The sequence below is a fragment of the Helicoverpa armigera genome, chromosome 9 (genome assembly GCF_030705265.1).
Source record: "Helicoverpa armigera isolate CAAS_96S chromosome 9, ASM3070526v1, whole genome shotgun sequence".
Lineage (NCBI taxonomy): Eukaryota > Metazoa > Arthropoda > Insecta > Lepidoptera > Noctuidae > Helicoverpa > Helicoverpa armigera.
This window is the reverse complement of record NC_087128.1, coordinates 6,739,600-6,751,538: the sequence shown is the minus strand read 5'-3', so window position 1 is coordinate 6,751,538 and position 11,939 is coordinate 6,739,600. Positions and strand designations below refer to the sequence as shown.

General features: G+C 35.3%; 2 protein-coding genes across 3 annotated transcripts; both read left to right on the top strand.

The window, feature by feature from the left end:
• Nucleotides 1-1,226: 1,226 nt before the first annotated feature.
• Nucleotides 1,227-4,962, top strand: LOC110369998 (protein RER1). Of its 2 annotated transcripts, none has more exons than XM_021325683.3 (5): nucleotides 1,227-1,539; nucleotides 2,125-2,229; nucleotides 3,626-3,722; nucleotides 4,009-4,232; nucleotides 4,769-4,962. In XM_021325683.3, exons 1-5 carry the CDS (start codon nucleotides 1,462-1,464, stop codon nucleotides 4,850-4,852), a joined length of 588 nt encoding a protein of 195 aa, XP_021181358.1. In that variant the 5' UTR covers nucleotides 1,227-1,461; the 3' UTR covers nucleotides 4,853-4,962. The 2 variants fall into 2 exon arrangements, with proteins under 2 accessions (XP_021181358.1, XP_021181359.1); XM_021325684.3 differs by having other exon boundaries at nucleotides 1,230-1,539; nucleotides 4,012-4,232.
• A 3,677-nt stretch (nucleotides 4,963-8,639) lies between these two features.
• Nucleotides 8,640-11,706, top strand: LOC110369910 (serine/threonine-protein phosphatase 2B catalytic subunit 3). The gene has a single exon (XM_021325538.3). It carries the CDS (start codon nucleotides 8,909-8,911, stop codon nucleotides 10,394-10,396), a length of 1,488 nt encoding a protein of 495 aa, XP_021181213.1. The 5' UTR covers nucleotides 8,640-8,908; the 3' UTR covers nucleotides 10,397-11,706.
• The last annotated feature ends 233 nt before the right edge of the window (nucleotides 11,707-11,939 follow it).

The following is an 11,939-nucleotide window of genomic DNA, read 5'->3' as shown; positions in this document are numbered from 1 at the left end:
TTATATCCTGGTAAGTGACTAGATTTTCACAGGGGCTTATCATTTACATTTGTCTTTAGTCTTGTAAAGCTGAAGTTGTTTGTGTGTTTAAATTCGCTTATCTTAGGAACAGCCAATTCGAAAAAGTAGTTTAATGCTAGAGCGGTTCGTTCGTACACAAATAACATTTTGCAATATAAAAATAAAATTAATATGTAAGGCTCCACTGCCTGGAGCACATCCGCGACCAAAATGTGAGCGGAGCAGTTTCTAAGAAATTGATTTCCGCTACGGCACCCGTGTCGTGTACGCGCCCGCATCGGAGCAGGTGGCCGTATGGTGGTAAGGTAATGTGCCTCTACCAATGCTGACTGATAATAAAATTATGATAACTACCCTCATGACTAAGGGACGTGCGGGACAACTAGCCACCATCATTCTCCAGGCTTCCCAATCTGGCGCTAGTTGCACTGTCAGCAAGGTTGTCCCGGTGGCTTCTTAAGTCGTATTGGTCCATCTCGTCGGCGAGCTTCCTCTGAACCGCACCAGTTATTAGAAGTCTTACTAGACAATCTGAGTCTAAAATATTGAAGATTGTGCAATTATTATTGCCAAATATTTAATATTAATATGAATATTGTGATTATGAATGTGATATTCAGCGATTTCATTGATCGTCCAAGCTGCTTAGGATGTCCTTGGACCCACAACAACAGTGTGCAATAGAAATGTTGTGCATCTTTAATTGCGCAATCTCAAATATTGTTTCCAGTGCATGATGCGTAATATTGCGCAATTTAATTGACCGTCTAGGCAGTGCCTTAGTGAATAAATTTTACGAAGGCAACACCGCAATCCCCACGTCATAAACTTTTTTTTCTTAGCCCGCTGAAATGGCTGAAGTGTCGACGTCAAATGTAAAAACTAGTGTTGTACGACAGACACCACAAATCCAAGGAGAAATAGCAAGGATCAATCGATAAACCCTGGAAAGTCATTAAAAAAACCCAATGTGAAGAGAGCAAAAACTACAACAAACATGTATGATTAACTTCAAGAATACTGTAACTCTATTTACATACATTTATAACTGCATGTATACTTTTTATTTAATTTATGTAAGCCTATTGGGTTTGCCGTTATTGAAAAAGTATGTCGAAATAGTTACTGATGTTTTTCTATTGACTGATTTATTTTTCCAAGAAAAATCGATAAATATCGTACCATGAATCATCGCATCCCTAGTTGATGGCCACAGAGAAAAAATTCTAGGTTCCAACTAGTCTTTCCTTATTCTAAGTTTTGATAGTAAAAAAAGGAATTTATTGCTAAAATAGAGGTTTTAGGTGTAAATACCAATTGTAAATTAACGTTTCGTGTAAATATTATCACATTTAGTAACTTAATTTCCTATTCAATGTGCCAGTAATGTACATCGAGTATTAGGAACACTTTACGATACAGGAAATTTACGGATATAAAATGATGGATGGAAATGATTTAGTTACTGAAACTTCAAGGAAAGGTATTATTTCACAAGCATGGACACGGATTTCGCAGGTAAATTATATTTTTGGGGTTATTATGTCCTATGTATTAGAATTGATGACAGTTTAATCAGCTTCACATACATTCCTCATTAATTGTAATGAGTTGTCATGTTTCCATACCGCGAAGTATGAATATTTCGTTTTCAAGAGTGCCTATTGCCTACTGTACACAACTTTAATTACTAGGTAAATGAGGGAAGGAAAAAAAAATTACTTGCTAATTCTTTAACAGTATCTCAAAATTCTCGACATAAATGTGCAAATTGGTTTAGTATACACTGTAGTATCCAATTTTGAAGAAGTCCCATTGATACTTAAAGACATGAATGTTTTTTTGGAATTGTTAATATAAATATGTGATTTTAATCCTTTTTGGCCTTCCAGATTCGCTACTATTAGAATATATTTAGACTCAACATCCCTTATTAATTATTATCAATGTACCACTTCCTCATTTTAAGTTAAAATATAACTAATATTGCTTCTTAAAGTAAAAACATTAAGAAAACCAAACAGCTATTTATTGTATTAATGTTGTAATTAATAAATATAATAGTATCTAGATAATATAAACTATGCCTTAATTTGCTTCCAGGTTTACCAAGGTACACTAGATAGATGGACACCACATACCAAGTTTCGATGGGTTGGCAGTTTTGTGCTCCTACTTTTGTTTATGCTCCGAATATTCACAAAGCAAGTAAGTCATGGTTATCTTATCTCTGTTAAAACTGTTTGTCTGTTTCAACATGTATGTACTATTTCAACATGATAAATTAATGGTCATTGTGATGTGAATTTATCTTAAAAATAAGTTCCTAATGCCATGACATTGATAAGAATTATAAATTATAATTTTGCATAAAACATTTTTTGTTGAATAATGTCCAAAAATAATGAATTTGACTATTTATAAAAATTCTTTAAGTAATCAAACAATACTTTTTTTTTAACTTTATTATACTTTTTTACTTGTTTATTTTAATGAACTAACTAAATTAAAAACTAACTAATTTGTAGAGTCTGTTTGATTCCTCTCTATTTTATTTTTAAATAGAAGATTGTGAAGATTATATATCAAAATAAGTGCCTACTCAAATGCAATTTAGTTATGCATTATAGTTAGACTAGCTTTCCGCCCGCGGCTTCGCCCGCGTGAATTCGGTTATATTGCGGTATAAATCACAACTATAAGAAAATCATCAAAAGACCCCTCCCGCTGTGGGTTAGCAGCGGTGAGGGAGTGTCAGACTCTTACTGACTAAAATTGTCGTGTTCCGTCCTAGGCCTTTTATATACCAGGGCCGCAGTAACTCTTTCGAACAGCCCGCAGCCCCGGCTGGCCCTGGCCCTACTGGGCCCCATTGATTTCAAAACACCTTAAGAAGACTAATTCGCGGCGAACCTTAACACCGCGATACAGAAAAGCACAACGCCATCTATCGAGCTATCGGGAAGCTCGCGATTGAACAATGAGCTACAGGTTAAAGCGCGAGATATCATTGCACTTCTTACGTATCTTAAAAAAAACAACGTCACCACGTTTTAAAAAGCTATCATTCCACTTCTTACGTATTTTAAAAACACATCGTTACCACGTTTTAAAAACACCCAGCGCCATCTATCGCATACCTCAAGAACTAAATAACTTAACTAATACATATACCAATTAGTAATTCGTTGAATTATAGTTATTTCAGGATAAGTAGATGTAAAACAAAACAGTTAAGACGATAAAACAAATTGTACGTCATCCCTCGGGAATTCCTCATTTTCGAGGATTCATTATCGTATCATTTTTTAAACGACACACAGCGCCATCTACAATCCATCCATCAAGCAAACAATATTTTAGTTTTCCCTCGGGAATATCTATTTTTTTCGGGATAAAAAGTACCCTATTATTTAATCCGGACTTCTAACTTTACGTCTGCAAAATTTCAAAGCAATCGGTTCAGTAGTTACGGCGTGAAAGCGGAACAAACAAACAAACAAACAAACAAACTCACTTTCCGATTTATAATATTAGTAAGGATAGACAATTTCTAGTCATTAGACATATCTATGTGTATTAATAATGTATTCAATACTTTCAGGGATGGTATATTGTCACATATGCTTTGGGAATCTATCATTTAAATTTATTCATTGCATTCCTTACACCGAAGATAGATCCAGCTATGGACTTTGATGGTAAGAACTCTTTTTTAATTTAAAAACTGATATACAACATCAGCATAAAGCAAGTTTTGCTATAAATGAACAAGAAAATATTTTTACATAGTTATATATTTTTTATTACATTAGTTTAAATTATAAATGGAAGGTAAAGAAAGTAATAGGTATTATACTTCTTTCATAAAAAAAATTGGGTTTCATACATTTTCAATGACAACAATAGTAGAAACCTAAAGCTTTACAATTCATATACAAATTGCTTACCTGGATAACTGCTATTAATAATTTGGCATTGTTCTAGGAGATGATGATAATGGTCCTGCCTTGCCAACCCGAGCCACTGAAGAATTCAGACCATTTATCCGGAGATTGCCAGAATTCAAATTTTGGCTCTCTGTCACTAAAAGCACATTGATAGGTTTCTGCTGTACATTTATAGATGCTTTTAATATTCCAGTATTTTGGCCTATATTAGTGATGTATTTTATAACCTTATTCTGTATTACTATGAAGAGACAAATCAAGGTAATTTCTTTTAATTTCTTATTTCGCTTTTTAATTATAGTGTCTGACCTTTAAGTTAATTGCAGTCATGGACCTCTCCCTTAAATCATTATGTTCTAAACATATTACTAACAAGCAACATGTTTTTTTTTTCAAAACCATGTTAAGCCATTATCATCTACTTTGCCGTACATCTTTATACCCATGTTTGATGAACTGTCTTAACAGGATGTAGCTAAGCAGGAGGGACTGCCTATCTGACCTCCTCAACCCACTAAATCGCGCAACCCGATTCGCCTTGGCAATACTAGTTGTTAGACATTCTGGCTTCTGACTACCCATCATGACTGCCTTGGACAAACCGCGCCAAGCGTTGCTTAATCTTACGATCAATTGATCCGTGTGGTTTTGAATTAAGCACAAGCTCTTCAAACTTGGCAGTAATAATAATGATAGGTCACAAATCATAATAACATACAGGATATCATTGCATCACACACAGCTAGTAAATAATTAGTGTAAGAAATTAAACTAATACTTATTTTTTTTCTCCACAGCATATGATCAAGTACCGGTATCTACCATTTACTCATAGCAAACCAAAGTACAAAACTGTTGATTCTACTGTTACTGTGAACTGACCATATACGTGTATGTATACAAATAAGAACCTTGAAGAGTCTTAGTTTAATTAACTTAAAAACTGTTGTATGCAAATATTTCTAGAAATACAGTTTTTATTGTATGTTTCCTCATGTTTAAGTTATTTTAAATATAATTTAAGTAAATGGTTTGACAATTGCAACTATGTTTTTTACCATAGAATCACAAAGCTTCTATTTCTTGCAACATTCATTATAATTATATTTCCTTTCATGAATACCTATTATAGTTCTCTTACCAACCATAATTAGATTCAATCACTATTAAATTGATTAAAGTTTAGATAGCAGTATAGTTCTATGATTCGTACGTAGTGTAAAATTTTTCTTAATGTAGGTACGATAGTTATAAATAGACAAATGTTTGCAGGCTTTAGTATCCTACTTGTTGTATAATAGTTATGTGAGCCACACTGAAAAGTACATAAATATTTGAAAGTCATAACCAACCCCCTATTTAAACTGATAAAACCATGTATCTACTTGGTAATGTGAGTATATTTATAAAATAAATCTAGGGAAGGGAGTGCATTCATTTACATTATATACACGTAGACTGATAATATATTTCCGGCCGTATATCCATGATAATACTGTATCCATGCCGTTAGATATTTATGGCTGATTAGGCTCTAGTACTTATAATGTTGGTAATTCTAAGACGAAGTGCGGGAAATTCAAATATTTCATCGCAGTAAATACGCATCAAAATGCGTTTTATACATATGATATTTTTTAAATAAGTTTATAGAGAACATCACATTGAAATTACTATCAATTGAAGCATTCACCTTCGTCTTTAGTCCTTTCCTAATATTCTATCTGTTTTATAAACCGACGATACAGAAGAGGCATCTTTAAGAACAATAAACATGCTTTGAAAACTTTCAAATTTAAAAAATTGATAAAATGTATAATCCAATTGATCAAGTCGCAATCGTTGATCGAGGAACCAACCAGGTGACTCTTCGTTATTTTGTAGACTTAAAATTTGTGTGTGCGTGTACCTTACAGTGGTGTATGCACGATACACTTCTGTGAAGTTTTACTGAGGGTTTCTTTGGAAAAGATAAAATTGAGTATTCAAATCGATTTAAATTAAAATTTAATATTAGCTATTATAACATCAGCAAGGACAAATGATATAATTTATCAGACAGTCCTTCGCATTTCCTTCAAGATGTGTATGGAACTGCCGGGAAAAGCTAGTCTTTTCTCAGAAGTTTTTATTACAGGTTCTTACGAAACGTCAATAGCAAAGTGCACGTTCTAATTATTCGACTACGCCTTATGGCTGATTTACATTGAGTCAGTAACTGACGTCAGTCCACTGACAAGTCAGTGCTGACCCGGCACTGCCATCGTGTAAATTGATTTGAAGTCAGTACAGTACTACTGACGAGACACTGACACTACACTGACTTCGTGTAAATAGCTCGCGTCAGTTTTCGGCGCCTACACTGACGTCAGTTACTGACTCAATGTAAATCAGCCTTTAGTTTCTTTAAAAGCTCACCATACAATGGGGCTGTTATGTATAGAATATTTTGACCGCCGAAGTCCTTCCTCCCTACCCACGAAGGTACCTACTTGGGAGGAGGCACCACTGCTGTGTACTCTCTATCGTGGTCGGTAACGCCATCACGCAGGTGGTGTCAGGATACAATGGCATCCCTCATGAGAAAGACACGGCTGGACACTTATTCGTCGAGTGTGGTTTGGGGAAGCAACGCCGTGTCCTCATTGCAAATAGAGGCGCGCCGTGTCCTCATTGCGATAATCGCTGCTGGCGTTGGATGGCCAACATCCCAGATACTTGTAACACGTGGGACAATGAGATCTCGGGTTCGTGGCGGAGCTAAGGCGGCACCGGCGGCGTTACTGTTTGAATTTATGCTCGGGGTAATTCGACACCTCTCTAGCGCGCGTGCGTGAAGTGACACGGGGGAAGATTTTTTGCTGTACGGCACACCGAGGTGCCAAGGATTTCCGCCCATCAAAAAAAGGTAGGTAGGTATTTGATGCCAGAACGGCTGATATTATATCATACAGAAAAAGCCAGTAAGTAACGGTTACATCTATATCACATTGGTTTTTTTTTTGTGCCAGCAGCCATACTCGTATTAACGGTCCTATGACCACTTATTATTGGCACAATGTGTAGAAATCAGCTACGAATCAAGCTAATACGCTACACATAAGGTACAAAACACTCCAGAAATAACTACACATACAAGATGGCAGTTATTATTTACGTGACTATTCAGCTATACCCGTCTAATTTTAGTCAATTAACATCGTAACCCAGTACCATTAGTGACAAAAATAAATATTTGTCGGTTAATAATACAAAACAATTGTTGGTACATTCAATACCTACATACCCCTGAAATAAAATGTAAAAATAGTCGCTACAGCGATAAAAATAATAATAGTAGGTAGGTATATGTGTGTAGCCGTTGTTTGGGCAGCAGCCCGATAACCAACTAACTATAGTGTGAGTTCTAACGACTGACCCACATTATTAGATTCAGCCTAGATGTTCCATCAATTATTTATTTTATTTAGGGTTCCGTCCGTACTACAGATGATATTGCAGAATCTTCACTTCGCCCGGTAACCTTGACATGGGAATCAAACCTTTAATATACCTCTATTTAGGGTAGGTATGCACCTACTTTTAACTAATCTAAAATCAAGATATATAGCAAGGACTAATCATTTTATTATAAAATCGATTTCTATATTTATATCAATATAAGCAACTCAGGAACTCTGTGCCTACTGGAGCTTTACGTTATATAAAAAACAATTTATACAATAGCAACACCATACCAGTCGTATTCAGGCAATTTCCTACCTAATAATAATTTGGTCGGCAAAATATAAAAACAAATACAGTTTTTATTCATTTTACAAAAAGTACACATAGGGTCAATAGCAAAAGACAATCATATATTTTTCCTCCACACATAATTTAAATTTCTTAACAGACTGCACTGCACTGTAACAATACTTGCAATTTTACCATTAATACAGTTTTACATTCTCCGATCCTTATGTCATAGTTATAATTAACGATTCATTAGATTAGCTCATTGACATTCTTATTTCTTTAACATCCCTGACTTACCCTGCGAAACCCTATATCGATTATATTAATACTGGACGGTCAACGAATTGTGCAATACTACGGTATTGTGCAAATTAAATGTTGCGCCCAAAATGTGTTGCACAATATGTTAATTACAATACTTGCCGTTTTCCCGTGCTTTCAACCGCGTCCCATGGGAACTATTACTGCCCTTGTAAAAAAAAGACTCTCTCGGTTCACCGGGGATAATGTAGTTTCCCAATAGTGAAAGAATTTTTCAAATCGGTTAATTTATTTCGGAGCCTATTCATATCAAACAATCAACTTTTTTTTTCTTTATAAAATTAGTGTAGTTTGCACAAGGTTATTGTATTGTAGGTCTAGGAGCCGCCTAAGATTTCTATTGTTCAGGTTTATAAATAAGCTTACTAAAAAAAGTAATCCTTTTGGCAGTCGATTAAAAATACTTGATAAAAATATAGACATACTTAGTCGAGTTCATTAGTTAGTTAATAATTTAAGTTTAACTATAATTTGCTCTTAGCTTTTCATAAAGATAGGCATTACTAGTAATAAAAAAAACTGAGATAAATCTGAAAAAATATTTTTTATTTTATTTTGATTATGTTAATGCAGATTCAATTTCAAGATAGAGTTAGCAGGCATCCTGTTTGCTATGGTTTCTGTAAAGCTAAGGGCCATACTGGCAACTGTTCCATATATTGCCAGTACTATTTAATGATATTTTCAAAAGTAATAAAACGCGCTCGATATCCCTGTTTATTTTATTGACCACTCGCCAGATGTTTGCGCATTGTTTTCCAGTGCGCAGTAGTTTCTCTGTCGTGAAATCGGGATTCTGTTTTAGTATTATATCTATTCTGCCATTTTGAAAATAGTGGCGTGTATGGATTAGACCTAGTGTTTTTTATGTGACAAATATGTCCGGGAGCAATGATAAAGTGTCGACTACGCAGCGTATGATCCAAAGTGTTGCTTTCCCTCCCAGTCGTAAGCTCACTGTATCGGAAGTATTCGATGAAAAAAGTGGAAAACCTCTACCTGAGGTGTTGAAGCAACATTTTATCTTAGAAGGTCGGATCGAGGAAAATGCAGCTTTACGAATCATCCAAGATGGTGCCACCTTATTACGATCAGAAAAAACTATGATCGAGATCGATTCACCGGTGACTGTGTGCGGAGACGTCCATGGCCAATTTTATGATTTGATGAAATTGTTCGAGGTGGGAGGCTCTCCTTCTTGTACTAAGTATTTATTCTTAGGTGATTATGTCGACCGAGGTTATTTCAGTATAGAATGTGTTCTTTACCTCTGGGCTTTGAAGTTGTGTTACCCGAAGACGTTATTCCTATTACGCGGTAATCATGAATGCCGACATTTGACAGAGTATTTCACTTTCAAACAAGAATGCAAAATCAAATATTCTGAGAAGGTGTATGATGCATGTATGGACGCGTTTGACTGCTTACCTCTTGCTGCTCTTATGAACCAGCAGTTCCTATGTGTGCATGGGGGTCTTTCTCCGGAGATCAACAGCTTAGATGATATTCGTAAACTAGATAGATTCAAAGAACCACCTGCATTTGGAGCTATGTGTGACCTGCTTTGGTCTGATCCATTGGAAGACTTTGGAAATGAAAAGAATGCAGAACATTTCTCGCACAACTCAGTCAGAGGTTGTTCATACTTCTATAGCTATGCTGCTTGTTGTGATTTTCTACAAAGAAACAATTTACTGTCTATCATACGTGCTCATGAAGCTCAAGATGCTGGTTACCGAATGTATCGTAAAAGCCAGACCACAGGATTCCCCAGTCTCATTACTATTTTCTCTGCACCTAACTACTTGGATGTCTATAATAACAAAGCTGCTGTTCTTAAATATGAGAACAATGTAATGAACATCAGACAGTTTAATTGTTCTCCTCACCCATACTGGCTGCCCAACTTCATGGATGTCTTTACCTGGTCCCTTCCATTTGTGGGTGAGAAGGTTACAGAAATGCTGGTTAATGTGCTCAACATCTGCTCTGATGATGAATTGATGTCCGAGGGAGATGATGCATTGGAGGAAGCAAATCTCAGGAAAGAAGTCATTCGCAACAAGATCCGTGCTATTGGCAAAATGGCTCATGTGTTCTCTGTGCTTCGTGAGGAAAGTGAATCTGTTCTGCAGCTGAAAGGGCTCACTCCCACTGGTGCTCTGCCTTTGGGTGCTCTCTCTGGTGGTAAAACTTCTCTCAAGAATGCCTTGCAGGGCTTCTCTCCGAATCATAAGATAACTTCATTTGCTGAGGCAAAGGGGCTGGATGCCATCAATGAGCGCATGCCACCTAGGCGTGACGGCCAGCGTACTCCTGATGCACAGGAAAAGAAGTCGCATGTAAACAGCAACGCACATTCGTGAAGTGCTAGCTTCTATTTCTCTTCGATCCTTACATTTCGATCCACAATTATAGTGGTAGTGAAATATGTGTGACGGAGACTCAGCTTTTGGAAAGATATTTCACATTCATAATAACTAGGTGGATTTGAAGGGAATTGTCGTAATAAATACAAAATATTTTTAAATTTGGATTTAACTTTTTTTCAATAGTTGAAGTTAAAAATTTCTCTTAAGATATTACCTCTCGATATTTAAATAAAATATGTCAGATCTGCAGGCAACAAATTTATTTAGTCAATTAAATATTAAGGTATGCACATTTATTTATAATGCGCTGCACTGTTTAATTTTTGGTAATGTAATTTTAAATTTTTCATATGAAAAGACATGATATTGTAATGTAAATTAATTCAGATTGTCTACTTATACTCTACATTGTTATCTACATTAGTGAAAATTAGACATGTCTATAATTTTCAAAGCATAATTAGCTGTGATATTAAGCGACGATCAATGTATTATTTAATAGCAATCTGCTAGTGGAGTACAGGCATGTTCATTGGCTAATCATGCATTGAAATCTGTAAAATAAGTGGAGAAGTTCTCAGCTTGGGCGTGTCTTTATATTCTATTAAGTAATAAAATTAATTATGTACTATAGTGTGCAGCACATGGTGTGTTGTTGCCGTGCGTGTGTGCTGTGTAAATATGCCTTGTGCGTACACACACGTTATTGCAGCTTTAACACTTGAGATAAATATTACTCTCTTTAATATCTTTGCTACAAGTTGTACTTAATTGTATTTTATTGTACAAAATATATTAAAATTACTATCTATGAAATATTACTTAAAATTAATTTATAATAATATTTGGGTGTATGCTGGCCCCTTGTTGCCTGCATGCAGCTGAACTTGTATGCTGGAACATCACATATTAAAGTTTCTTAGCCATAATGTTTCGGTATATAAGATGTAGTGGCTGGTCTAATTGCAGATTTTCTTACAGCTTCTATCCCAAATTTCACTTATATAATAAAGATAAGGTTTAATGACCTATGCACTGTTGGAAAATCTCTTTTGGTCTGCCAAATAAATAATCATTAATTGATGCAATAAGTTCATATTGTGAATACTAAAAGTGGCTTACATCATTTTCAAAGTCAGTACTAAGTATTTTATCTCAATTCAGTGTGTAGTCCTTCATATGTTCTGTACTTTTAAATAAATTTTACCTATGTAAAAAACTAACAATATATTTAATTTTATTTTGTACTAATCATGGGAAGTGTTGTTTTATCCTTAAAAATATATTAACATTGAGCTCCATAATATTATGGTTTCAATAAGTCCTTCGCGAGATAAATAAGGCAGAGAGCTTGGAAAATATGCTAGTACATAATTTGCTTAGCAGTCTAGTTGGTGTATCAACTAGGACAATATCGAGTACCCACTATTACATAAATCGTGACTCGTTAACATAATCGGACGATGTCTCGCGTATAGTAAGATTTAACAACCGCGCAGGGCAATGTGGACAATAACGATCTTAACGCGAGCGCGCG